Source organism: Megalobrama amblycephala, linkage group LG1, assembly GCF_018812025.1.
Source record: "Megalobrama amblycephala isolate DHTTF-2021 linkage group LG1, ASM1881202v1, whole genome shotgun sequence".
In the NCBI taxonomy this organism is placed as follows: Eukaryota; Metazoa; Chordata; class Actinopteri; order Cypriniformes; family Xenocyprididae; genus Megalobrama; species Megalobrama amblycephala.
Genome location: NC_063044.1, coordinates 51,091,024 through 51,115,817, shown reverse-complemented (window position 1 = coordinate 51,115,817; position 24,794 = coordinate 51,091,024). Strand labels below are relative to the sequence as shown.

General features: G+C 36.9%; 3 protein-coding genes across 3 annotated transcripts; all 3 read right to left on the bottom strand.

The window, feature by feature from the left end:
* Positions 1–454: 454 nt before the first annotated feature.
* Positions 455–4,038, bottom strand: LOC125273990 (interferon-induced very large GTPase 1-like). Its single transcript, XM_048199960.1, has 2 exons — positions 3,129–4,038; positions 455–2,976 (listed from the first exon to the last, which is right to left on the bottom strand). The coding sequence occupies exons 1-2, from the start codon at positions 4,029–4,031 to the stop codon at positions 871–873; spliced, it is 3,009 nt and encodes a 1,002-aa protein (XP_048055917.1). The 5' UTR covers positions 4,032–4,038; the 3' UTR covers positions 455–870.
* On the bottom strand, positions 4,037–6,652 carry LOC125269802 (GTPase IMAP family member 8-like). Its single transcript, XM_048192824.1, has 4 exons — positions 6,188–6,652; positions 5,506–6,111; positions 4,126–5,290; positions 4,037–4,049 (listed from the first exon to the last, which is right to left on the bottom strand). The coding sequence occupies exons 1-4, from the start codon at positions 6,606–6,608 to the stop codon at positions 4,037–4,039; spliced, it is 2,205 nt and encodes a 734-aa protein (XP_048048781.1). The 5' UTR covers positions 6,609–6,652.
* A 9,409-nt stretch (positions 6,653–16,061) lies between these two features.
* On the bottom strand, positions 16,062–23,701 carry LOC125269723. The gene is given in 9 exon segments (XM_048192711.1): positions 16,062–18,166; positions 18,266–19,582; positions 19,673–19,707; positions 20,206–20,603; positions 20,605–20,735; positions 21,756–22,388; positions 22,615–22,674; positions 23,023–23,131; positions 23,539–23,701. Coding segments are annotated over 8 exon segments (4,701 nt in total). The 5' UTR covers positions 23,045–23,131; positions 23,539–23,701.
* Positions 23,702–24,794: the final 1,093 nt, after the last annotated feature.

Sequence of the window (24,794 nt, the reverse complement as noted above, 5' to 3'; positions counted from 1 at the left end):
TATTGATTTATCTAAAGCTTTTGACACGGTGGATCACGAAATATTGCTGCACAGATTGAAAAGCGTTGGTTTATCAAGTTATGTTTTTCTTTGGTTTAAAAACTATTTAAGTGGAAAAACTCAATGTGTACAAACTGAAAGTAAACGATTTACAGAAATGATGATTACAGTCATTGCTTTATTTTTGCTATAATTCACTGAACATGGAGCCTCAGACATCATGTTCAAGTGATGAATTGATCAAAGACTGAAATACTGTCAGAGAATGAAAATCTGCTATAGAGATCTTCAGGTTTCTAAAGTCAAATCAAAGTTTCTCATAATACGAGTAAATATTAAACAAGTGTGAAAGGACACTTGACAAGGTCAATAAATTCATGATGTTGACAGTATTTGTGTGGAGTGAATCATATGAATATGAATCAATATGCATCAGATTGACAGGTCTGAGAGATTTGATTCACACATCTGTTTATTTCTCACACTTTCCTCCATCGTCTGATTCCAGCACTGAGCTTTAACAAACACACACTTCAATCATATTTCATCAACAGTCTGTCATTAATGTCCTTATCACAGATCTGTTTCAGTTCATGATAGAGATTAAGCTGTTTAGATTAGTGATAAACTATAAGATACATCAATCATTTTGAGCTTTATCAATGAGGCATATGTTCAGAAATATGTTGTTTTGATCATCTGACAGACACTTGTATGAGGAACTGAATCTCTTCTGGAGTATTTGATGAAGCTCTGATCTTCTGAGGTGTAGATGAGCTCAGATTCATTGATGAATGTCAGAGAAACTCATTTCTGACTGTGATCTGAATCTGAGAGGAGACGCAAGAGTCTCAGTCTTCATCTGCTCCATTACATGTATCGATCCAAACTCTCAATAGCGTCCTGTTTTGAGTATCCTCTCCATTCATCTGGTATCTCACAACTTCCCTCAAATATTTTATTGAAGTATTTTTCCAGATCTTTCTGGAATCTGCACACAAACCACTTCCAGTAGGGCAGTTCAGAGAGATCAGGAATGATGCTCCAGTCGGCGTAAACTCCTCCTGCTCTTCTGTAGTCTCTACAGAGGACTGCATCACTTGATCCTTTAGGATAAAAAGATCCATCACTTGCTACTGCTGATGTGCAGATGTTAATAGACAAGTTTGTTGTTCCCTTGTTAAACCACCCATTAATTCCCCACACTCTGTGGAAAGCAACACTGTGATCTCCATCATGGTTTTCTATGGTGTTGGTGCAGATGACTTTACAGAACGGACACTGAACCCAACAGCACTGACAGAAGAGATCAATCAGAAGCTCATCTGGCCTGAACCTGAGGTCCAGTTTCACTAGAAATGTCTCAGTGTTGAATCTCCTGCTGATCTCATACATTACAGCAGTAAGTTCTTGTCTCATCACATCTTCTAGGAGGTTGAAATCATCAAGATCATCATGTTTGACTCCACTGAGGTCTTTTTCAGAGAAGATCAGCTCATCTGAGATCTGCTGTGTGAAACTCTTCAACCACAAACCAACATCTCCTCTGTTCTCTTGAACATGTTCAGTAGATTCATGTGCTGCTTTCATGATCTTCTGCTGCAGGAGTTCAATGTTCTCCTTCATCTTGGGTAAAACACTGACACTGAACTTATCAGAGATGTACCGACTGACTTCATCTCTGATGAAACTCTTGAAGTGATCTCTGGGTTTATGAATGTAGTCCATGTATTTGTCAAAATCCTCCTCTTCTGCCAGTGTCTTCAGGATGTGTTTCTCCAGATTTGATCTGTTTCTATTCAGTGATTCACAGTTTTTCATCATTTCATCTGTCAGATCTCTGGCAGTCTTCTTGTAGACGCTCTGCTCAATGGACTCTTTCAGTTTCTGACAGATGATCTCACCAAAAACAGCAGCTGATGTTGCTCCATGACAGTATTTCTGGAAAATACTATAGTACTCTTCTCTCTTCTTCTCAGCATATATTACAGGATCATTAACTTCTCTGAACAGTCTGTATTGGTCAGTGATCATCTTGTTTGATCTCTTACAGATGGAAATAACCAAATCCATGAAGAATTCATTCCTGAACACATATTTCACTTGTTCTTCCTCATGTTCTGTTACTCTCCTCTTGATGTAATCTGTGAGTTGTTGAATGAAGCTTTTGTTGTAGCCCATCTTTGAGATGTTAAATGACTGAATCATTCTGTCTGTCTGCTGAGAAACATCTGTGACTAATGATCTGATTTGAGTTTCATCCTCTTTAGATTGAATATTACCCAATATCATTTTAGTTGATCTGGTGGCATTTAATGAATATGCATTATTTACTCTGGATCTCTTTACCTTCACATAATCTGAATAACTCAACACAGTGAAAATATCTCTGCTCTCTCTCCAGTGATCTACAGGAACACTTTCATAGAGGTCACAGAGGATCTCTCTCACATCTCTCATTACATCAATGTCTCTGATTGCAGGAGTGTCTCTGATGATCTTCATCACACTCTGTTTCCAGAACAAATCAAACTCTTTCTTCAGTGTTTCTTCATCATTTGTTTTGTTGTTGAGTTTTAAGGCGAGTTCTTTGCTCTTTTCATAAAGAGTGTTTTCATGATGTTTCATCTGATCATCAATCTTTTTCTTCAGGTCTCGCTGCTGAAGAATCTCATTTAATCTCCTGTTTGTTTCTCTCACAATGTTCTCCTGAAGCTCTTTGATTCTGATTTCAAATGATGTTTTCCACTGAATCAGTATATATTTATCAATGTTTTTCTCAAAGAACTCTGACATTGATTTTTCCACTTCTTCGCTTGTCTTCTTCAGTTCTGTTTGAAGATCAGTTTCCTCAACCTCATGAATCACTTCATTCTCTATTTTGTTGTGTAGTTTGTTCTCAGTTTCCATCATGGCACAGCGAAGACTCCAGGACCACTTGCTGTATTTTCTCTCCAGTTTCCTGTAAGCTGAGACCTTTTGGAGTTGAAACAAAAATCATTCAGTGAGCAAACTTCAGAGAGTAGATTTCTTAATTTTCAGAGTTTGGTAAGTTTCTCTGGGTTATTATAACTAAAAAAACTACTAACAGGAGAAACACTAAAGACCAAAGTGTCATGAAGACTCACCTGTAGTGACGGATCAGTTTCAGAGCAGATCTTCCTCATCATCTTCTCTTTCTCTCGTTCATATTCCTCTCTCCACTCCACTTGTCTTCTCTTCTGTTCTTCTTCATGCTGTTCTTCAAGGAGTCTCAGTGTTTCTTCAGAAGTCTTTTGTTGATCTTCTCTCATGTTTCTTTCTTCTGTCAGTCTCTTCTCTAGATCCTCTAGCTGTTCTCGTCTCTCTCCTTCTATTTTCTCTTTCTCTCTGATTATTCCCTCCATTTCACTCTCAAGTCTCTGAATCTGTTCATCACGGTTCTGATTTTCTCTCTCTGTCCTTTTCTTATCTTCTTCTTCTCTTATCTCTCTCTCTTTATGATTCTGTTGTTCTTTCTCCATCATTATCTTCATTTTTTCTTTATCTCTGATTATTCCCTCCATTTTACTTTTCAGTCTCTGAATCTGTTCATCTTTTTCTCTTCTTTTCTCATCCTCTTCTTCTCTTCTCATCTTTTCCTCTAGTTTCTGTTTCTCCCATTCCTCTCGTTCTTTCTTCATCTCCTCACACATCTTTTCCTCTCTCTCTTCTTTCTCTTTCATTTCTCTTTTATGTCGTTCTTTGCTCTCATTAAACTCTTCTTCTCTTCTCTTTCTCTCAGTGTCATGATTCTGTCTTTCATTCTCTAATCTGTTCATCAGTCTGTCTATTTCAGTGTCGTATTTGATCTGCAGTTTTTCCTTTTCTTTCTTCACATTCTCTTTTTCTTGTCTCATTTCCTCTATTTCATGTTTGAATGTCTCTCGTTCTCGTCTCATCTCGTCTCGTATCTCTCTCTGATGTTTCTTTTCTTCTGTTATTTCTCTTTTAAGTTCTTCTTCTCTTCTCTTTCTCTCTTTGTCTTGATTCTGTCGTTCTTCCTCCATCATCGTCTTCATACTCTCTTTCTCTTCTTCATGTTTCTTCATCAGTTCTTCTCTTTCTCTGTTCAATTTCTCCTCCATCATCATCTTCATTCTCTCATTCTCTTCTTCATGTTTCTTCATCAGTTCTTCTCTTTCTCTGTTCAGTTTCTCCATCAGGTTCTTTAACTTGTTTTCTTCTTCTTCATGTTTGGATTGAAGATCTTTTTTCTCTTTCATTAGTGTTTTGTATCGTTCTTCTCTCTCATTAAATTCCTCCTCTCTTTTCTTCCTCTCATTCTCTATTCTGTTCATCAGTCTGTCTATTTCTGTGTCATATTTGATCTGAAGTTTTTCATTTTCTTTCTTCACATTCTCTTTTTCTTCCCTCATTTCCTCTATTTCATGTTTGAATGTCTCTCGTTCTCGTCTCATCTCGTCTCGTATCTCTCTCTGATGTTTCTCTTCTTCTCTTATTTCTCTTTTATATCGTTCTTCTCTCTCATTAAACTCTTCTTCTCTTCTTTTTCTCTCTTTGTCTTGATTCTGTCTTTCTTCCTTCATCATCATCTTCAATCTCTCTTTCTCTTCTTCCAGTTTCTTCATCAGTTCTTCTCTTTCTCTGACTCTGTCCATCAGGATCTTCATCTGTTGTTCTTGTCTTTCTCTCTCCATCTCTCTGAACATCTTACATGAGTAGAAACTCCCTCCGTTCACTCTCACCATGTTGTCTATCTTCTCCAGTAGATCAGACACCTGTGTTCGGTCTCCAGTCTGATTATTATTGAACACATGGAATCTGTTTCCACACACTTCAATCAGGTTTCTGATCACAGATCCAGGTTTTCCCAAACACTGTTCAATAGTTTTGTTCTTCAGGAAATCTCCTCTGGTGAAGAGCACCATGGTGAACATTAGAGATTTCTCTCCAAACGTCTCTTGGATGATCTTCACTGATTTCTGTTCTTCTTTAGTGAATCTTCCCAGTGGAATCAGCAGGAGAAACACATGTGGTCCAGGCAGGATCATGGAGATGCAGTGTCTGATTTCTCTCTGGATCTCCTCATTACTCAGTTCAGTATCAAACAGTCCTGGAGTGTCGATCACAGTAACGTGTCGGCCGTTGATTTCAGATGTTTCTCTCTGACTCTCACTGGTCACTGATTCAAAAGACTCTTCTGCCTTAAACGCGTCTCTTCCTAAGATTGTGTTTCCTGTTGCACTCTTCCCAACTCCAGTTTTTCCCAGCAGCACAATCCTCAGATCATCTGTGTTTTCTCTTGAACCTGAAAATCATATTGAAATGTAAGAAAACATGACGAGATCAACAGGGGGATCAGGGTAAGATGAGCCACTTTTCAATTTTGAATGTTGCAGTTCTGCTGTTTAAAAACACAAATGTATAAAATGCTATTATAGAGTAAATCTATTGTAGAATTTAAGAATTTTAAGAGTTTTGTAGAATTTAGTTTAAGACCCAAACTGATTTTCTGCTCATTACCTTGTGACAGTAAATGTGTCTCTAGTGAGTCGATTTTCTTCTTCATCTCTTCATATTTCCTCAGTTTTTCCATCTGTGCCTCCAGAAATGTCTCTGTGGAGTAAAACTCTCCTCTGTTTTCTTCCAGCATCTTCTCAATGTTCTCCATCAATGTGGACACTTGTGTGTTGGGACCAAAGAAATGATGTTGTCCTCCAAATCTCTCAATGACAGACTGTGTTTCTTCATTGAGTTCTTCTGTCTGATGCTCTGAATTCTGCATTATGAGGATCATCATGTGTTTGTTGATTCTGGAGCTGAAGATCCTCTGGATCTCCTCCATTTCTGCTTTGTGTTCATTATTGAGTGGAGCATCAGGAATAATGAGGAGGAAAACATGAACTCCAGGATGACAGAGAGACACACAGTGGAGAGCCTGACGCATCACTTCCTCCTTTGAGAGACGAGTGTTGAACAGAGCTGGAAGATCCACCAGACTGACCTGATGTCCATGAAGATCCACGTCTGATCTTCTGTCTGTCTGCTGCAGGATCTGCTCTGATATGGAGGATTTTAATGTGCCGTCACTCCCACACACAACCAGATTCAGCTTCACACCCTCTGAAACTAATGGAAGAGCATTTAAAAACTGTTAGAAACATCATTAGAATCATTAGAAAACATCAAATATCGTCACACTCACGTCTTTCTGTGTCCTGTTGCTTCATTGTGAAATACTGTGACTCTTCAACACACTCTAGGTGTCGTCCATCATTAATTTTCACAATGTCCTCAAACATCAGCAGAAGATCATCAGGAGAGCTGCTTCTCTGAAGACTGAAGTGTCTGTTGAAGCACTTCTGAATGATCTTCTGTAGGATGTCATTGGTTTCAGTGGACTCTTGTGTGGTGAGCACCATGGTGTGTTGATAAACCCGCTCAGAGAAAGAGTCCAGCACCTTCTCCACACACTCCTGATCTTCTGCTGAACACTGATCATGTTTGAGGAGCAGAACGATCACATGAGGTCCTGGATCAGACAGAGACACACACTCTCTCACTGTCTGTGTGATCTGATGATCTGAGATGTTTGTCTGGAGCAGCTGAGGACTGCTGATGACCATCACGTGTCTGTCCTTCAATCTTCCTCCGACTCTCTCTACAACATCCGGAGGAGCTTCACTGTCAAACGCTGCTCGTCCCAACAGGAAGTTTCCCACTCCACTGTTTTCTGACACGCTCTTCCCCAGAAGAACAATCCTCACTGCAAAGAGTCAAATCAGACGTTCAGAGTTCACGATCCTCACATCACACACTAACACACATGACACATGATGACAAGATCTTGATCTTAATCAAACATCACAGATCTGAATGACCAGAATCCACCAGTAGGAGGCTGAATTTATCACTTGTGTTTTGATAGGGATAAATTACCCATAATTCCCACACTCTTCATCACTTCATGCATTTATGTAGGTACATGCTTACTGTAAGGAGGTTGTTCTTTGCTCCATCTTCTCCTGCGAGGAGGAATCACTGTATGAAACAAAAGTCTTACATTATATTTGACTCTCATCATAATAATACCAACAGAAAACATCATCTTTGAACAAATCATTAAAACAAGTGAAAGTGTGAGATGCTGATAAATCACTTCAGAGAATTAAATATCTTCATCAGACTTGAGGAAAAGAGAATAATTTAGCTGATTTTCATGGAGTATGCAATAAAGAAATGAATATAAAACTCCTGCGAGGATTTCAGAAGATGCAATCATCTGGATCAACATGCACATTGCACAATTTCTATATCCTGATTATTGTTAATGTAATTCATTTTTCCAGGAGCTCATTGCTTCTACGTTCAGTTAAACTGCCTAAATTATTACATTCTTCTTTAAATTGTAATGTTGACATGCATTCTCTGTAAAGCTGCTTTGAAACGATATGTATCGTGAAAAGCGCTATACAAATAAATGTGAATTGAATGAATATCCTCAGATGTTATCTATACTTGTGTTTCTGCATATAAATGAAGTCCTTCAAGAGTTTAAATTCTATTGACAGAATGTAATAAAAATGTTCTTGAAGAATCACTTTAAACTCTGATCTGATTCTCACCTCTGGTGTCAGACATGTTCAGATTTTATTCTCTCGTCCGTGTCTTTCATCAGTCTTCATCTGATCATCTTCTGTGACTCCTGACGTCTGTCTCTTCATCGTTCTGTAAGAGATTTAGTGATTTTCAAACATTAATCTGTCTGTGATCATTTGTCCAGACTAATGCTGCCTTCACATGCTCTGAGAAGTATCATAAATAGAGTTTCCCAAGTAAAAACTGCACTGAACGCCCTCCCATTGCATCATGTTTCTGCTCCAGCATTCTCAGCTAAAGATCATAAAGTAAAATCACTTCACATCTGTTAATATCACACATCTCGACACTGAACACAGACACACAGATCTGTTTCTGTGACAGAAATGAAAGTGAAACTCACTGAAGTTCCTGCTGCTCATACTGTTATTAATTACATTCATGATTAAAATAAACACATGTTTTAGTGTATCTTATTACATATAGAGTATTTATAAGGAAATGTGATACCTGTAGTTTTTTCATCTGCTTATACGTGTCTTTCTCTGTTGCCATCTTGAGATCAGGAAGAGATCTGACTGTGGGTGGAGTCAGTCAGTGACTTACAAAGATAAAAGTCCTCTTTCTGTCTGTCTTCTCTCTTTTATTTTGAAACCTTACAATGACATTTACAAAGACTTAAATTCCTCTTCTTTAATTTAAATATACATGTATAGTTTTCCTCTATTTCTGAAACTATTGTTATAATATCTTTCATTACTATTATTGTATTGTATAAGTATTACTGACTCATGGTGATATCAAACTCATCAAAGCATTATTTGTGAAACATTTATATATGTTGAATATATGTGAAATTTTTTTCTATAAAAAAAAAGAAAATAAAAAAAAAAGTCTGTCTTCTCTTTCAGGTGCAGGTAAAAGTTCAAGCTACAGTTCCTGTGAGAATGAGGAGTAATCTCAATAAAGGAAAAGACAACAGCAGATGACCATAAACAACAAAACATATGCATAATAAAACAGAAAACTTGCAGTGACATTCTGTGAACTGACTCACTGTTTTGTTAATTACAGCAGAAACACTGCAGTTACACATACTGTAGTCCTTATTTTATTCACTTATAAAGATGTCACAATGTTTGTTTGATTTACTGTGATACACCTGTGAAGTTTCTGTCATATATCATTCAGAAATATGTATTAAATTAATAATTATATATATATATATATATATATATATATATATATATATATATATATATATACAGTACAATCCAAAAGTTTGGAACCACTAAGATTTTTAATGTTTTTAAAAGAAGTTTCGTCTGCTCACCAAGGCTACATTTATTTAATTAAAAAAACAGTAATATTGTGAAATATTATTACAATTTAAAATAACTGTGTACTATTTAAATATATTTGACAAAGTAATTTATTCCTGTGATGCAAAGCTGAATTTTCAGCATCGTTACTCCAGTCTTCAGTGTCACATGATCCTTCAGAAATCATTCTAATATGATGATCTGCTGCTCAATAAACATTTATGATTATTTTCAATGTTGAAAACAGTTGTGTACTTTTTTTTTCAGGATTCCTTGATGAATAGAAAGTTCAAAAGAACAGCATTTATCTGAAATACAAAGCTTCTGTAGCATTATACACTACCGTTCAAAAGTTTGGGGTCAGTAAGAATTTTTATTTTTATTTTTTTGAAAAGAAATTAAAGAAATGAATACTTTTATTCAGCAAGGATGCATTAAATCAATCAAAAGTGGCAGTAAAGACATTTATAATGTTACAAAAGATTAGATTTCAGATAAACACTGTTCTTTTGAACTTTCTATTCATCAAATAATCCTGAAAAAAAATATTGTACACAAATATTTTGTACAATTGTACACATTAAATGTTTCTTGAGCAGCAGATCAGCATATTAGAATGATTTCTGAAGGATCATGTGACACTGAAGACTGGAGTAATGATGCTGAAAATTCAGCTTTGATCACAGAAATAAATTACTTTGTGAAATATATTCAAATAGAAAACAGTTATTTTAAATTGTAATAATATTTCACAATATTACTGTTTTTTACTGTATTTTTAATTAAATAAATGTAGCCTTGGTGAGCAGACGAAACTTCTTTTAAAAACATTAAAAATCTTAGTGGTTCCAAACTTTTGGTCTGTACTGTATATAGTATGTGTGTGTGTGTGTGTGTGTGTGTGTGTGTGTTCTCCCTGCCACTGGGGGGAGCTGTCTGTTGTGTCTCATTGGGGAAGTGACACCTTCCTTACCCCCACAGTCTTATTTTCTTTATGAAAAGGTAAGGAAGGCAATCACTGTTGTTCCATGATATCGGTTTAATTGCCCTAATTATATTAGCCATCTATATTATTAAAGGAAATACACTGCGTTCCAAATTATTATGCAAGTGACATATCAGATTTTAGTACAATAAACATTCAGATTTTAGTTTTTCTAAGAAAATGTTTGTTTGATTATTTATCCATGTCTTTTTAGATAACTGGTATCAATCTCAGACAAAATAATTTGCCAGGTCTATGGAAACCCTACTTAGCAGTTTTTCCACATTATTCACAGTTCTCATGCAAAAAGATCTTTCTGAAGACGAAAAGCATGAAATGGTGCAATGTTGTGCAAAAGGCATGAAAACAACTAATATTGTGCACACCTTCGTACATTGGTACGGTAACGTAATAGGAGGTGTGCGCTGAGGCTCTGCCTTCACTCACTAGAAGTCTTCTGTGACTCATTTGATCTGTTGAGTTTGTCGAGGTAAGAGCTCCGCGGGTGAAAACATGAACACACTGGATAACCGCTTTATAGTACAAAATGAATTTGTGTTTCTGATGAAATGAGGCACTAACACTGTTTTTCATGTTTGGTACTGTAAAGCTGCTTGATTTTAAGCAATCCATTGAATAAAGTGCTATATGAAGACGTGACGTGACTGGAGTGCTAGTTTGCAGAGCTCGTGCTAACATACCCATGCTGTTATGATCAGACGCTTTTCTTATGCTTTCTATAATAAATGCTTGCTGTTTTCTCATTTTTGTTGTGTTTATTTTGTTACTGAGAAGAAAGTGCACAGCACATATTTACATATTCATCTAACCGTCGCTCTCAGCTGTGTGTGCGGCGTCAGATTCGATTACAGTATATCGCAGCTCACCCAACTTCGTTTTACCCCTAAACAAAGAACGAAAAAGAACTTTGCTTGAAGTATATCAGGGTCTTAACGGTTGGAGGGGTCAAACTGTCAAACTGACGTCATCAGAGAAGGAACGCCATTCCAGACCGGAAGAAACTTTTCAGATCTTCATTAAAGATTACCATGACAAACAATTTTTTCGGTGTATTTTGATTTCATGACGACTTTAATACAGATTTCTGAAAACCCCCTCCATCACTTATTCACTTTTCTAATGAACTTGAAGTGTAGTGTATGTAGTGAGGTAAAAATGTAATTTTTATGAGAAAGCGCTATGGCCCCTTTAAGAACCGGTCTCCATAAGCGGAAGTGTGCATGGTAGTACTCCTCTAGTGTCCGCTAGTTATTTTTTTGGTTTGTTTTTGTTTTGTTTTTATTTAGTTGGTGTTCTTTTTTTCCTGTATTATTAAATCAACAAGAATTATGCCTCATAATTGAGTGTCTTTGCTATGTGTTTTTTAAAAATAATTTCTGGTAATAAATTGTGAGTTTTGTATTTGAGAAACCCGTCTCTGTTTTTTTGGTTGGTTTGGTACACATTGAATCTGTGTTCTATAATTTTAACCTAACATTCCCTGAAGAAAGAGAGATTCAGGGTGGCGTAGTCAGGCTATGTTTGATTGGGCTTAGGTTTTATGTTGCCCTCACGCTACAAATTGGCGTAGTCGGCAGGGTTTGTGTGACAGAGAGACGTCTTTCTCTACTTTTTTTGGTGTGTAATTTATTTTTTTTTTAAAGGAAAGACAGCAGTTGGCTAAACTACAGGAACTGCAAGACCTGGTGGTACAACTGAGGGCGGACAATGAAAGACTCAGGCAAGAACGAACTGATGTATTGGCACCCCTAGTGGGGGCTTCCATGAGTAATTCTGTTTTATCTGATAGGCCTGTTACTCCCACAGTTCCTGAGCGCCTGGTATATGTGTCAAAATGTCCATTATTTCATGGGAACATGGGGCTTGATGTTGTGGAATGGATTGATGAGGTACGTGCAAGTATGCAGGCTAGGCATCAAGCTCCAGTAGATCAAGCATATTTCATTTATGATCATTTAGAGGGGGAAGCTAAGAATGGGATACGTTATCGATCCAGGAAAGAAATGGAAGATTCCGAAAATATTTTGTCCATTCTGCAGGAATTATAAGGTTGTTCTCAATCTTCAGTTGTCTTACAGGAGGACTTTTTCTCCAGAAAGCAGTTAGAGGGGGAGTCCCTTAGGGAATATTCCCATACTCTGTTCAGTTTAATTGGAACGGAGTGGTCAAGTGTACACCCAATGGACTGCCCAATTCTGCTGTTCTGCTTAGGGACCAGTTTGTGGAACATGTTAAAGACTCAAATCTTCGGGACTTTGAAGCAAGTAGTTCGGACTAAACCAGCTTGCACCTTACTTGATGTAAGGGCTGAAGCCATCCATTGGGAGCAGGAAGGTAGGCCAGTAACTGATACAACTAGGAGTTATTCAGTACCATCTATTTGTGCTTTGCAGACCTCTAGGGTCTCTGATACTCGTGTGTGTTCCTCACCTCAGATGACAGATATTGCCGAGTTAAAAGAGATGAACTGGTTAAACAACAGCAACTTTCTTAATGAACTTTATGAATTATTTATATCTTTACAACAGCCTTTTAGGTGTAATTCGTCCTCTCGTAATGGCCCTGTAGTGTGTAGGCGATGCCAACAACCAGGCCATTTTGCCAGTAGTTGTGATAATGAGCATGTTGTTTCTCAGGTTCAGCACCATCAGTCTCGTCCCCCATGGACCTTGTCCCCTTCCAATCACCCGACGGAAAACTAGCACCCTCTGTTTTGTGTCACAGAGCAGGAGGGGATATTACAGGCTTAACTGTACACAAATCTGTAAGTAAAGAAACAGTCTCACACCTAGTGGGTGTATGTCCATCGATCACTGTGTCTATGGGAGGGGTGCAAGTAAAGTGCCTTTTAGATACCGGGTCCATGATCTCTACCATTTCTGGTAATTTTTTTTTTTCTCAAAATTTTGCTGAAAGCCCCCATGCATGTCAATGTCAGTATATAATGTCAGTATATTTATTGAACAAAAATTAATTCTTTAATTAAACAAAATAAACAGAAAGTAAGCAAGGCAAGGCAAGGCAATTTTATTTGTATACCACATTTCATACACAATGGTAATTCAAAGTGCTTTACATAAAGAGGAATAATTAAAATAGAACATAAGGAATAGAAATAACAGTAAAAACAGAGAATTTTGCTATCTATAAGCTCGAGAAACACCTCCACATACCTCTCCAAAGGCCATGCCTTCTGCCGCAGTTTATTTATTTATTTATTTTTTCTTATGTGGTGGAAATGGGCCTCCATACAATTGTGAGTTTATATCTCAGAATTCTGACTTTATATCACGCAATTGTGAGAAAAGAAGTCAGAGTTCTGAGATAAAAAGTCGCAATTACCGTTTTAATTTTTTTATTTAGTGGTGGAAACAGGCTTCCATATCAATGAGTGTGAAATGATCCTGATGAACTCTTGTGACACTGAACAGAGAATGACACAAATATGAACTGTCAAAGATCATCAGTGAAAGTTTGAGTTCAGATCCTGTCCACACTCGGCACATTTCTCTCCGTCTCTGAAGTCTTTTGAACTTCAACTTTACACTGATAAAGATGGCGACAGGAGCATTAGGCGTTGTCACAGCTCTTTTAGTTTACAGCTTGCTTCTTAACTTTTTAAGTCCTATTAATCTTAGTTTTTTCTGAGGATCACTCTAATAACCACTCATTATTCAGTGTATATGAGAAACCTTTTGTTAATTATGCTGATTGGTTAGTTATCTCCTGCTGTTATCGGGAGATATTCATCCCTGTCTATGCAAAATGTAAAAAGGAAATCTGTAAATCCAGGTATTTTGAAAAATAGGAAAAGGGGGTTCTTTCAGACAGTAAATCAATCACCAACAATTTGGGGTCAGTAAATCAATCAAGAACAATTTGGGATCCTAAAGTTAAGCCTAAGGGTCTCTTAGGTGGTCATTTAAACATATGAAGTATTATATCAAAAAGTGATCAAATTCATCATCTTTTTGTTTATCTGACACATGGCTTAATGAAAACTCTCCATCTGCTGCATTAGAAGTGCCTGGTTTTAAACTATATAGGAAAGATAGAGTTGGTTCTAAAGGAGGTGGAGTCAAGATTTATGTGAAAACTGGCATCCAGTGTAATGAAATCGCTTGGGCAAATTGCATAGACTTGGAATGTATTGGTTTGACTCTTATACTATCATCACAGATGTCTTTTGTATTAATTGTAATTTACCGTCCACCATCTTCAAACATCAGTTTTTATGAAAACTTGAAACAATTACTAAAACAGTGTGATTTTAACAAAGAAGTTATCATTATGGGAGACTTTAATATTAATTGGGATGATAAAACAGAAAGAACCTTAAACAGATAGCTGATCACTTCGATCTGAAGCAAATGATTAATGGGCCCACAAGAATAACTAATTCAACAAGGTCTCAAATTGATTTGATTTTTAGTAATCGAGCAGAGAGAATTTTAAAAACTTTTAACATGTTAACAGGCCTTTCTGACCACAATTTGATTTTAGTGGCCAGAAAATTATCTAGTAAGAGATTCAATCCATTCTCAAGGAAATATGATTCTTACGGCATTCCAAAACGTAAATTAGATGACTTCAGAAGGGCGGTCCATCAGATTAAATGGGATGATTTATTAACTGGAAAAGATCATGAGGAAGATAGACGAATATTCTCCAAAAAATTAGAGAGCACTGTTAAAGATTTCAGTTGTAAAATTAATCCTAAAAATAAAAAAAAAACATACTGTCCCCTGGATGAATTCAGATATTTTAGAACGAATGAAAACACTGGATCTTGCTTTAAAAACTGCAAATAGATCAAAGTTAAGTCATGATAGACAACATTTCATTACACTACGGAATAAGGTGGTAAAGACCCTGAGAAAAGCGAAGGCTGATTTTTTCCCTGAGAATAATTGAAGAGGCAAGAGGTAATTCTAAAACAATATGGAATCAGTTGAACTGTTTAATAGGAGACAAAAGAAAAGATAGGTCATCAGTTGAATTGATGGTAAATGGGAAGCTGACTAACAATCCAGCTGTTGTAGCCGAAGCACTTAATTATTACTTTGTTGACTCGGTAGTCACAATTGCACAAAGTTTTTCTCCTAAGTATACAGAATTCCATCCAGTTAATACAGTGGAACAAGCCCTTACTTTAAGGGCAGTCTCTGAATTAGACGTCAGAAGAACAATTACATCTCTAAAACAATCCAGAGCAAAGGATATATTTGGTATGGATGTGCTTAAAGAGCTTTGTGAGTCATTATTTTCAGTTTCTCAGGGGATGTTTCCTTGTGCTTGGAAGTCTTCCGTTATTGTGCCCATATTCAAAAGTGGTAATCCTCACTCTGCGAATAATTATAGACCTATTAGTATTTTACCTGTAGTCTCAAAGGTTGCAGAGAAATTGGTGGCTGCACAAATCACTAATCATTTGAATAGTTCTTGTGCTTTACATCCAATGTAGTTTGGCTTAACATTGTTAGTGACATTGTTAGTGATGTTTTATCAATGTTTTAGTGATGAATTTGATTAAAGACTGAAATACTGTCAGAGAATGAAAATCTGCTCTAGAGATCTTCAGGTTTCTAAAGTCAAATCAAAGTTTCTCATAATACGAGTAAATATTAAACAAGTGTGAAAGGACACTTGACAAGGTCAATAAATTCATGATGTTGACAGTATTTGTGTGGAGTGAATCATATGAATATGAATCAATATGAATCAGATTGACAGGTCTGAGAGATTTGATTCACACATCTGTTTATTTCTCACACTTTCCTCCATCGTCTGATTCCAGCACTGAGCTTTAACAAACACACACTTCAATCATATTTCATCAACAGTCTGTCATTAATGTCCTTATCACAGATCTTTTTCAGTTTGTGATAAGCTGTTTAGATTAGTAATAAACTATAATATACATCAATCATCTTGAGCTTTATCAATGAGGCATATGTTCAGAAATATGTTGTTTTGATCATCTGACAGACACTTGTATGAGGAACTGAATCTCTTCTGGAGTATTTGATGAAGCTCTGATCTTCTGAGGTGTAGATGAGCTCAGATTCACTGATGAATGTCAGAGAAACTCATTTCTGACTGTGATCTGAATCTGAGAGGAGACGCAAGAGTCTCATTCTTCATCTGCTCCATTACATGTATTGATTCAAACTCTCAAAGGCATCCTGTTTTCTGTATCTTCTCCATTCATCTGGTATCACACCATCACCCTCAAATGTTTTATTGTAGTATTTTTCCAGATCTTTCTGGAATCTGCACACAAACCACTTCCAGTAGGACAGTTCAGAGAGATCAGGAGTGATGCTCCAGTCAGCATAAACTCCTCCTGCTCTTCTGTAGTCTTTATATAGGACTTTATCATCTGAGTCAGTGGGATAAAAAGATCGATCACTTGCTACTGATGATGTGCAGATACTAATGGACAAGTTTGTTGTTCCTCTGTAAATCCACCCATTAATTCCAGTCACTCTGTGGAAAGCAACACTATGATCTCCATCATGGTTTTCTATATCGTTGGTGCAGGTGACTCCACAGAACGGACACTGAACCCAACAGCACTGACAGAAGAGATCAATCAGAAGCTCATCTGGCCTGAACTTGAGGTTTAGTTTTTTATAAAATTTCTCTGTGCATAATCTACCACCAATTTCAGACAATATATACGGAAGTTCTTGTCTCATCACATCTTCTAGGAGATTGAAATCATCAACATCATCATGTTTGACTCCTCTGAGGTCTTTTTCAGAGAAGATCAGCTCATCTGAGATCTGCTGAGTGAATCTCTTCAACCACAAACCAACATCTCCTCTGTTCTCTTGAACATGTTCAGTAGATTCATGTGCTGCTTTCATGATCTTCTGCTGCAGGAGTTCAATGTTCTCCTTCATCTTGGGTAAAACACTGACACTGAACTTATCAGAGATGTACCGACTGACTTCATCTCTGATGAAACTCTTGTAGTGATCTCTGGGATTATGAATGTAGTTCATGTATTTGTCAAAATCCTCCTCTTCTGCCAGTGTCTTCAGGATGTGTTTCTCCAGATTTGATCTGTTTCCATTCAGTGATTCACAGTTTGATCTCATTTCATCTCTCAGATCTCTGGCAGTCTTCTTGTAGACGCTCTGCTCAATGGGCTCTTTCAGTTTCTGACAGATGATCTCACCAAAAACAGCAGCTGATGTTGCTCCATGACAGTATTTCTGGAAAATACTATAGTACTCTCCTCTCTTCTTCTCAGCATATATTTCAGGATCATTGGCTTCTCTGAACAGTCTGTGTTGGTCAGTGATCATCTTGTTTGATCTCTCACAGATGGAAAGAACCAAATCCATGACGAATTCATTCTTGAACTCATATTTCACTTGTTCTTCCTCATGTTCTGTTACTCTTGTCTTGATGTAACCTGTGAGTTGTTGAATGAAGCTTTTGTTGTAGCCCATCTCTGAAATGTTAAATGACTGAATCATTCTGTCTGTTTGCTGAGAAACATCTGAGACTAATGATCTGATTTGAGCTTCATCCTCTTTAGATAGAATTAAACCATACATCTCTTTAGCTGATCTGATGACATTTGTTAAAGCTCCTGTAATTCCACTGGATCTCTTTAACCGTACATAATCTGAATAACTCAACACAGTAAAAATATCCCTCCTCTCCCTCCAGAGATCTACAGGAACTCTTCCATAGTTATCACTGAGGATTTCTCTCACATCTCTCATTACATCAATGTCTCTGATTAGAGGAGTGTCTCTGATGATGTTTTTCACACTCTGTTCCCAGAACAAATCAAACTCTTTCTTCAGTATTTCTTCATCATTTCTTTTGTCTCTGAGTTTTAAGGCGAGTTCTTTGCTCTTTTCATAGAGAGTGTTTTCATGATTTATTCTCTGATCATCAATCTTTTTCTTCAGGTCTCGCTGCTGAAGAACCTCATTTAATCTCCTCTTTGTTTCTCTCACAATGTTTTCCTGAAGCTCTTTGATTTTGATCTCAAATGATGTTTTCCTCTGAATCAGTATATATTTATCTCTGTCATTCTCAAAGAATTCAGACATTGATTTTTCCACTTCTTCTCTTGTCTTCTTCAGTTCCCTTTGAAGATCAGTTTCCTCAACCTCATGAATCACTTCATTCTCTATTTTGCTGTGTAGTTTGTTCTCAGTTTCCATCATGGTTCTGTGAAGACTCCAGGACCACTTGCTGTATTCAGTCTCCAGTTTCCTGTAGGCTGAGACTTTTGGAGTTGAAACACAAATCATTCTGCAAATATTCAGATTTCTTAAGACCTGAAATTTTTATTGGGTTTGGAGGAAACAGAACAAACCAGACTCACCTTTCGGATCAGTTTCAGAGCAGTTCATCTCCTCTTTCTCTCGTTCATATTTCTCTCTCCACTCCACTCGTCTTCTCTTCTGTTCTTCTTCATGCTGTTCTTCAAGGAGTTTCAGTGTTTCTTCAGAAGTCTTTTGTTGATCTTCTCTCATGTTTCTTTCTTCTGTCAGTCTCTTCTCTAGATCCTCTAGTTGTTCTCGTCTCTCTCTTTCTGTTCTCTCTTTCTCTCTGATTATTCCCTCCATTTCACTCTCGAGTCTCTGAATCTGTTTGTCTTTTTCTCTTCTTTTCTCATCCTCTTCTTCTCTTCTCGTCTTTTCCTCTAGTTTCTGTTTCTCCCATTCCTCTCGTTCTCTCTTCATCTCTTCACACATCTTTTCCTCACTCTCTTCTTTCTCTTTCATTCGTTCTCTTCTTCTCATTTCTCTTTTATATCGCTCTTCTCTCTCATTAAACTCTTCTTCTCTTCTCTTTCTCTCTTTTTCATGATTCTGTCGTTCAATCTGTATTCTATTCATTAGTCTGTCTATTTCCGTGTCGTATTTCATCAGCAGTTTTTCTTTTTCTTTCTTCAGCTGCTCTATTTTATTTTTAAATGTCTCTCGTTCTTTGTTCATTTCTTCTTCCAGTTTCTTCATCAGTTCTTCTCTTTCTCTGACTCTGTCCATCAGGATCTTCATCTGTTGTTCTTGTCTTTCTCTCTCCATCTCTCTGAACATCTTACATGAGTAGAAACTCCCTCCGTTCACTCTCACCATGTTGTCTATCTTCTCCAGTAGATCAGACACCTGTGTTCGGTCTCCAGTCTGATTATTATTGAACACATGGAATCTGTTTCCACACGCTTCAATCAGGTTTCTGATCACAGATCCAGGTTTTCCCAAACACTGTTCAATAGTTTTGTTCTTCAGGAAATCTCCTCTGGTGAAGAGCACCATGGTGAACATTAAAGATTTCTCTCCGAACGTCTCTTGGATGATCTTCACTGATTTCTGTTCTTCTTTAGTGAATCTTCCCAGTGGAATCAGCAGGAGAAACACATGTGGTCCAGGCAGGATCATTGAGATGCAGTGTCTGATTTCTCTCTGGATCTCCTCATTACTCAGTTCAGTATCAAACAGTCCTGGAGTGTCGATCACAGTAACGTGTCGGCCGTTGATTTCAGATGATTCTCTCTGACTCTCACTGGTCACTGATTCAAAAGATTCTTCTGCCTTAAACGCCTCTCTTCCTAAGATTGTGTTTCCTGTTGCACTCTTCCCAACTCCAGTTTTTCCCAGCAGCACAATCCTCAGATCATCTTCCCTCTCTGTTGAACCTGTAAAAAGTGAAATGCATCAATTCCAGCCTAAAAAAGATTTCTTCAAAATGTTATTCTGCAACATAACCCTGTATTTGTGAAGTCTGCCTGCTGCTTGTTTAGTATTTGTGTAGTTTTGTGGACTGTGAGAAAGATTAACAGATATCTTTGAAGTTAGTGTTAAGAAGTTTAATTGATTCATTGTTCTTTACACAGTGTGGAAAAATGTTTTTCTTATTGTTATTATTGACTGAATTCTTTTGTGAAATAAGATTTATTTGGCCTCCAGATGCTGACCACTGCTGAACCATTTCAGAGACATGCTAGATTATACATTTAATATAGTCATTCAGTGATTGGCCAAAATGTTTCGTTTGAACATTCTAATAATCTTAATTTCCTCTGAAACTTGACCCTTGACCTTGTTTTCATACAGTATGAATGTTTTGAATAAATAAATTTTAGTATGTTGAATTTTGCAGTTCTTCTGTTTAAAATACAAATGTCTAAACCTCAAACTCTACTGAATAAAGTTTTTTCATGCTCTTTAAAGAGTGTTCATTACCTTGTGGCAGGAAACATTTCTCCATGGAGTCAGATTTCTTCATCTCTTCATATTTCATCAGTTTTTCCATCTTTGCGCCTCCAGAAATGTCTCTGTGGAGTAAAACTCTCCTCTGTTTTCTTCCAGCATCTTCTCAATGTTCTCCATCAATGTGGACACTTGTGTGTTGGGACCAAAGAAATGATGTCCTCCAAATCTCTCAATGACAGACTGTGTTTCTTCATTGAGTTCTTCTGTCTGATGCTCTGAATTCTGCATTATGAGGATCATCATGTGTTCGTTGATTCTGGAGCTGAAGATCCTCTGGATCTCCTCCATTTCTGCTTTGTCTTCATTATTGAGTGGAGCATCAGGAATAATGAGGAGGAAAACATGAACTCCAGGATGACAGAGAGACACACAGTGAAGAGCCTGACGCATCACTTCCTCCTCTGAGAGACGAGTGTTGAACAGAGCTGGAAGATCCACCAGACTGAACCTGACGTCCATGAAGATCCACATCTCTCCTCTTCTCTCTTATGAGTTTTGAAACAGAGTTCTTCAGTGTTTCATCACTTCCACACAGCGCCAGGTTCAGCTTCTGTTGTCTGGTGGCTCTTAAACCTCCTTAAACACAGAAACATGTGTTAATACAACATATTTAGATATTGTTTCAGATCTCCATTCTACTGAATTGACCCTTCGCAAAGACCCGCCCCCCTTAGTTACTGTTGCTTTGTCCGACAAGCCATGTGTCACGCCACACGCAGTGATAAATACATCGCAGAGCAAAGAGGACACTGACAACATGTCAACAGACAAGACAGAGCAGGCTACTTATGATTTTAAACAAAGTCCCAGCTTTCAAAATGTGTAGTTTAAGAAATTCAAACAATAAAAACCGTGTTGTGGCTCTTTAATGTGTCGTGACAGATCGCTGTAGCGCCTCAGCTCAAGAGGCTCGTGAACCGATCATCTCTTCCTATTAGTTCATTTATAGCATCAAATAAACATGAATGAACATCAGAAGGAATGTTGTTTCAAACACGGAAAGACATGAAATTATGAATCAAATAAGTATCAAACTCACAGCCTTACTTCTTAGTTTAATACAAACTTCATTGACTTCATATTTCACTAAATCAATTAGGGCAATATAAAAGTGATTGATTTTGCTTGCATGCATTTTGCTGTCAAATACTAAACGTGTTGATATTTTTTTAATACCTTAAAAATACCTGAATTTTTTAATAGGTTATGTATAGAAACTTAAAGGGTTCTGTCAGACGCTTCATAGAACCCTTTAGAGGTTCCCATCATGAGATCATTTTTATCAGTTTAGTTTTAATTCATTTTTTTTTATTATTTAATTACATATTTAACTCATATTTAGTGTTTTAAAGTATCATTTAATACATTAATATAGAAACTTTTAGGCATAAAGGTTCTTTAAAATTGAATTAAGAGCCCAAGGTTTCTAAACAGAACCACAGTAAACCTTTTTTTCCCAAAAGCGTACACTCTCAGGCTAAATCTTCATGTCTGCACCTGATGTTCAGTAACCTGGTGTCAGAATATAGTTCATTAATGGTTTTCAAAAGGTAACTGCAAAGAAAACTTATTATGTTCTTATATGAGTGTCCTCACCATCAGAATCTTCCTCCTTTGTTCCGGGTGAAGCAAAAGATCTGCTCAGATCTTCATCCACCAGTGTTTCTTCTGCATCATAATAGAGCTCACATGTGACAAATTCTTCATTGTTTTCTCTGAGTATCTTCTCTAATCTTTGCAGTATTTCAGATATCATTGTTTTTATTTCATTATCAAGTTGAACATGTCCTCCTCCACACTCAGCAGTTAACTGTTGAATGAATTTATTAGTTTTCACAGGTGCTCCTTCAGCTCGGTGTGTCTCTTTATCAGTCGTGATCACTATAGTGTGTTTGATCGCCTCTTCACTGAATTTTTCCAGCACATATTTCAGTCTTCTCATGACCTTCTTAGTGAAGTCTTTATATTGCAGTATGATAATGAATGCATGAGGTCCTGGATCAGACAGAGACACACACTCTCTCACTGTCTGTGTGATCTGATGATCTGAGATGTTTGTCTGGAGCAGCTGAGGACTGCTGATGACCATCACGTGTCTGTCCTTCAATCTTCCTGCGACTCTCTCTACAACATCTGGAGGAGCTTCACTGTCAAACGCTGCTCGTCCCAACAGGAAGTTTCCCACTCCACTGTTTTCTGACACGCTCTTCCCCAGAAGAACAATCCTCACTGCAAAGAGTCAAATCAGACGTTCAGAGTCACGATCCTCACATCACACACTAACACATGACACATGTGATGACAAGATCTTGATCTTAATCAAACATCACAGATCTAAATGACCAGAATTCACCAGTAGAAGGCTGAATTTATCACTTGTGTTTTGATGGGGAAAAATTACTCATAATTCCCACACTCTTCATCACTTCATGCATTTATGTTGGTACAGACTTACTCGTAGGAGGTTGGTCTCTACTCCATCTTCTCCTGCGAGGAGGAATGTGAGCGACGATCACTGTATGAAACAAAAGTCTTACATTATATTTGAATCTCATCATAATCAGAAAACATCATCTTTGAACAAATCTCTGAAACAAGTGAAAGTGTGAGATGCTGGAAAATCACTTAAATTAAATATTTAGAATTAATAAAATAGAATACAATTAAATATCTTCATCAGACTTGAGGAAAAGAGAATAATTTAGCTGATTTTCACTGAGTATGCAATAAAGAAATGAATATCCTCAGATGTTATCTATACTCGTGTCTCTGCATATAAATGAAGTCCTTCAAGAGTTTGAATTCTATTGACAGAATGTAATGAAAATGTTCTTGAAGAATCACTTTCTGATCTGATTCTCACCTCTGGTGTCAGCGGCAGACATGTTCAGATTTTATTCTCTCCTCCGTGTCTTTCTTCAGTCTTCATCTGATCATCTTCTGTGACTCCTGACGTCTGTCTGATCATCGTACTGTAAGAGATTTGAGTGATTTTCAAACATTAACACAGTCTGTGATCATTTGTCCAGACTAATGCTGCCTTCACATGCTCTGAGAAGTATCATAAATACGAGTTTCCTAGGTAAAAACTGCACATGAACACTCTCCCACTGCATCATATTTCTGCTCCAGCATGCTCAGCTAAAGATCATAAACTAAAATCACTTCACATCTGTAAATATTCATGCATCTCGACACTGAACACAGACTTTTACACACAGATCTGTTTCTGTGACAGAAATGAAAGTGAAACTCACTGAAGTTCCTGCTGCTCGTACAGTTATTAATTACATTCAGGATTAAAATAAACTCATGTTTTAGTGTATCTGATATTAACATGTCTTATTACATATAAAGTATTTATAAGGAAATGTGATACCTGTAGTTTTTTCATCTGCTTATATGTGTCTTTCTCTGTTGCCATCTTGAGATCAGGAAGAGATCTGACTGTGGGTGGAGTCAGTCAGTGACGTTACAAAGATAAAAGTCCTCTTTCTGTCTGTCTTCTCTCTTTTATTTTGAAACCTTACAAAGACTTTCAAACCGCAAAGCAATCAGAACTATGGACATTTACAAAGACTTAAATTCATCTTCTTTAATTTAAATATACATGTATACCCTTTTCTGTTCTTTTTTTCTTTTTCTTTCCTTGTCTTTTTTTTCCGTTTTCCTCTATTTCTGAAACTATTTTTATAATATCTTTCATATGACTAAGTATAACTGACTCATGGTGATATCAAACTCATCAAAGCATTATTTGTGAAACATTTATATATGTTGAATACATGTGAAATTTGTTCAATAAAAAAAAAAGTCTGTCTTCTCTTTCAGGTGCAGGTAAAAGTTCAAGCTACAGTTCCTGTGAGAATGAGGAGTAATCTCAGTAAAAGACAAAAGACAACAGCAGATGACCATAAACAACAAAACATGCATAATAAAACAGAACAGGAGAACTTGCAGTGACATTCTGTGAACTGACTCACTGTTTTGTTAATTTCAGCAGGAAAACTACAGTTAATTATTTTATTCACTTATAAAGATGTCACAATGATTGTTTGATTTACTGCGATACACCTGTGAAGTTTCTGTGGGTCATATATCATTCCAGAAATATGTATTAAATTAATAATTATATATATACATTTATATGTGTTCTCCCTGCCATTGGGGGGAGCTGTCTGTTGTGTCTCATTGGGGAAGTGACACCTTCCTTACCCCCAACAGACTTATTTTCTTTATGAAAAGGTAAGGAAGGCAATCACTGTTGTTCCATGATATTGGTTTAATTGCCCTAATTATATTAGCCATCTGTATTATTAAAAGGAAATACACTGCGTTCCAAATTATTATGCAAGTGACATATCAGTGAGATTTCAGTACAATAAACATTCAGATTTTAGTTTTTCGAAGAAAATGTTTGTTTGTTTATTTATCCATGTCTTTTTAGATAACTGGTATTCAATCTCAGACAAAATAATTTGCCAGGTCTCTGGAAACCCTACTTAGAGGTTGTTCCTCATTATTAATTAAGTCACAGTTCTCATGCAATATGAGGAGGAAGAAAGGCAAGGCAAGTCAAGGCAATTTTATTTGTATAGCACATTTCATACACAATGGTAATTCAAAGTGCTTTAC

Excerpts from the sequence above, each read along its gene's own strand:
- LOC125273990 (XM_048199960.1), bottom strand. The coding sequence starts at position 4,031 with ATGATGGAGGAAGAACGACAGAATCAAGACAAAGAGAGAAAGAGAAGA. Across the intron at positions 2,977-3,128 it reads AAACTGATCCGTCACTACAG|GTCTCAGCTTACAGGAAACT; the intron begins GTGAGTCTTCAT and ends CAACTCCAAAAG.
- LOC125269802 (XM_048192824.1), bottom strand. The coding sequence starts at position 6,608 with ATGGTCATCAGCAGTCCTCAGCTGCTCCAGACAAACATCTCAGATCAT. Across the intron at positions 6,112-6,187 it reads GCAACAGGACACAGAAAGAC|TTTCAGAGGGTGTGAAGCTG; the intron begins GTGAGTGTGACG and ends CTCTTCCATTAG. Across the intron at positions 5,291-5,505 it reads GACACATTTACTGTCACAAG|GTTCAAGAGAAAACACAGAT; the intron begins GTAATGAGCAGA and ends TATGATTTTCAG.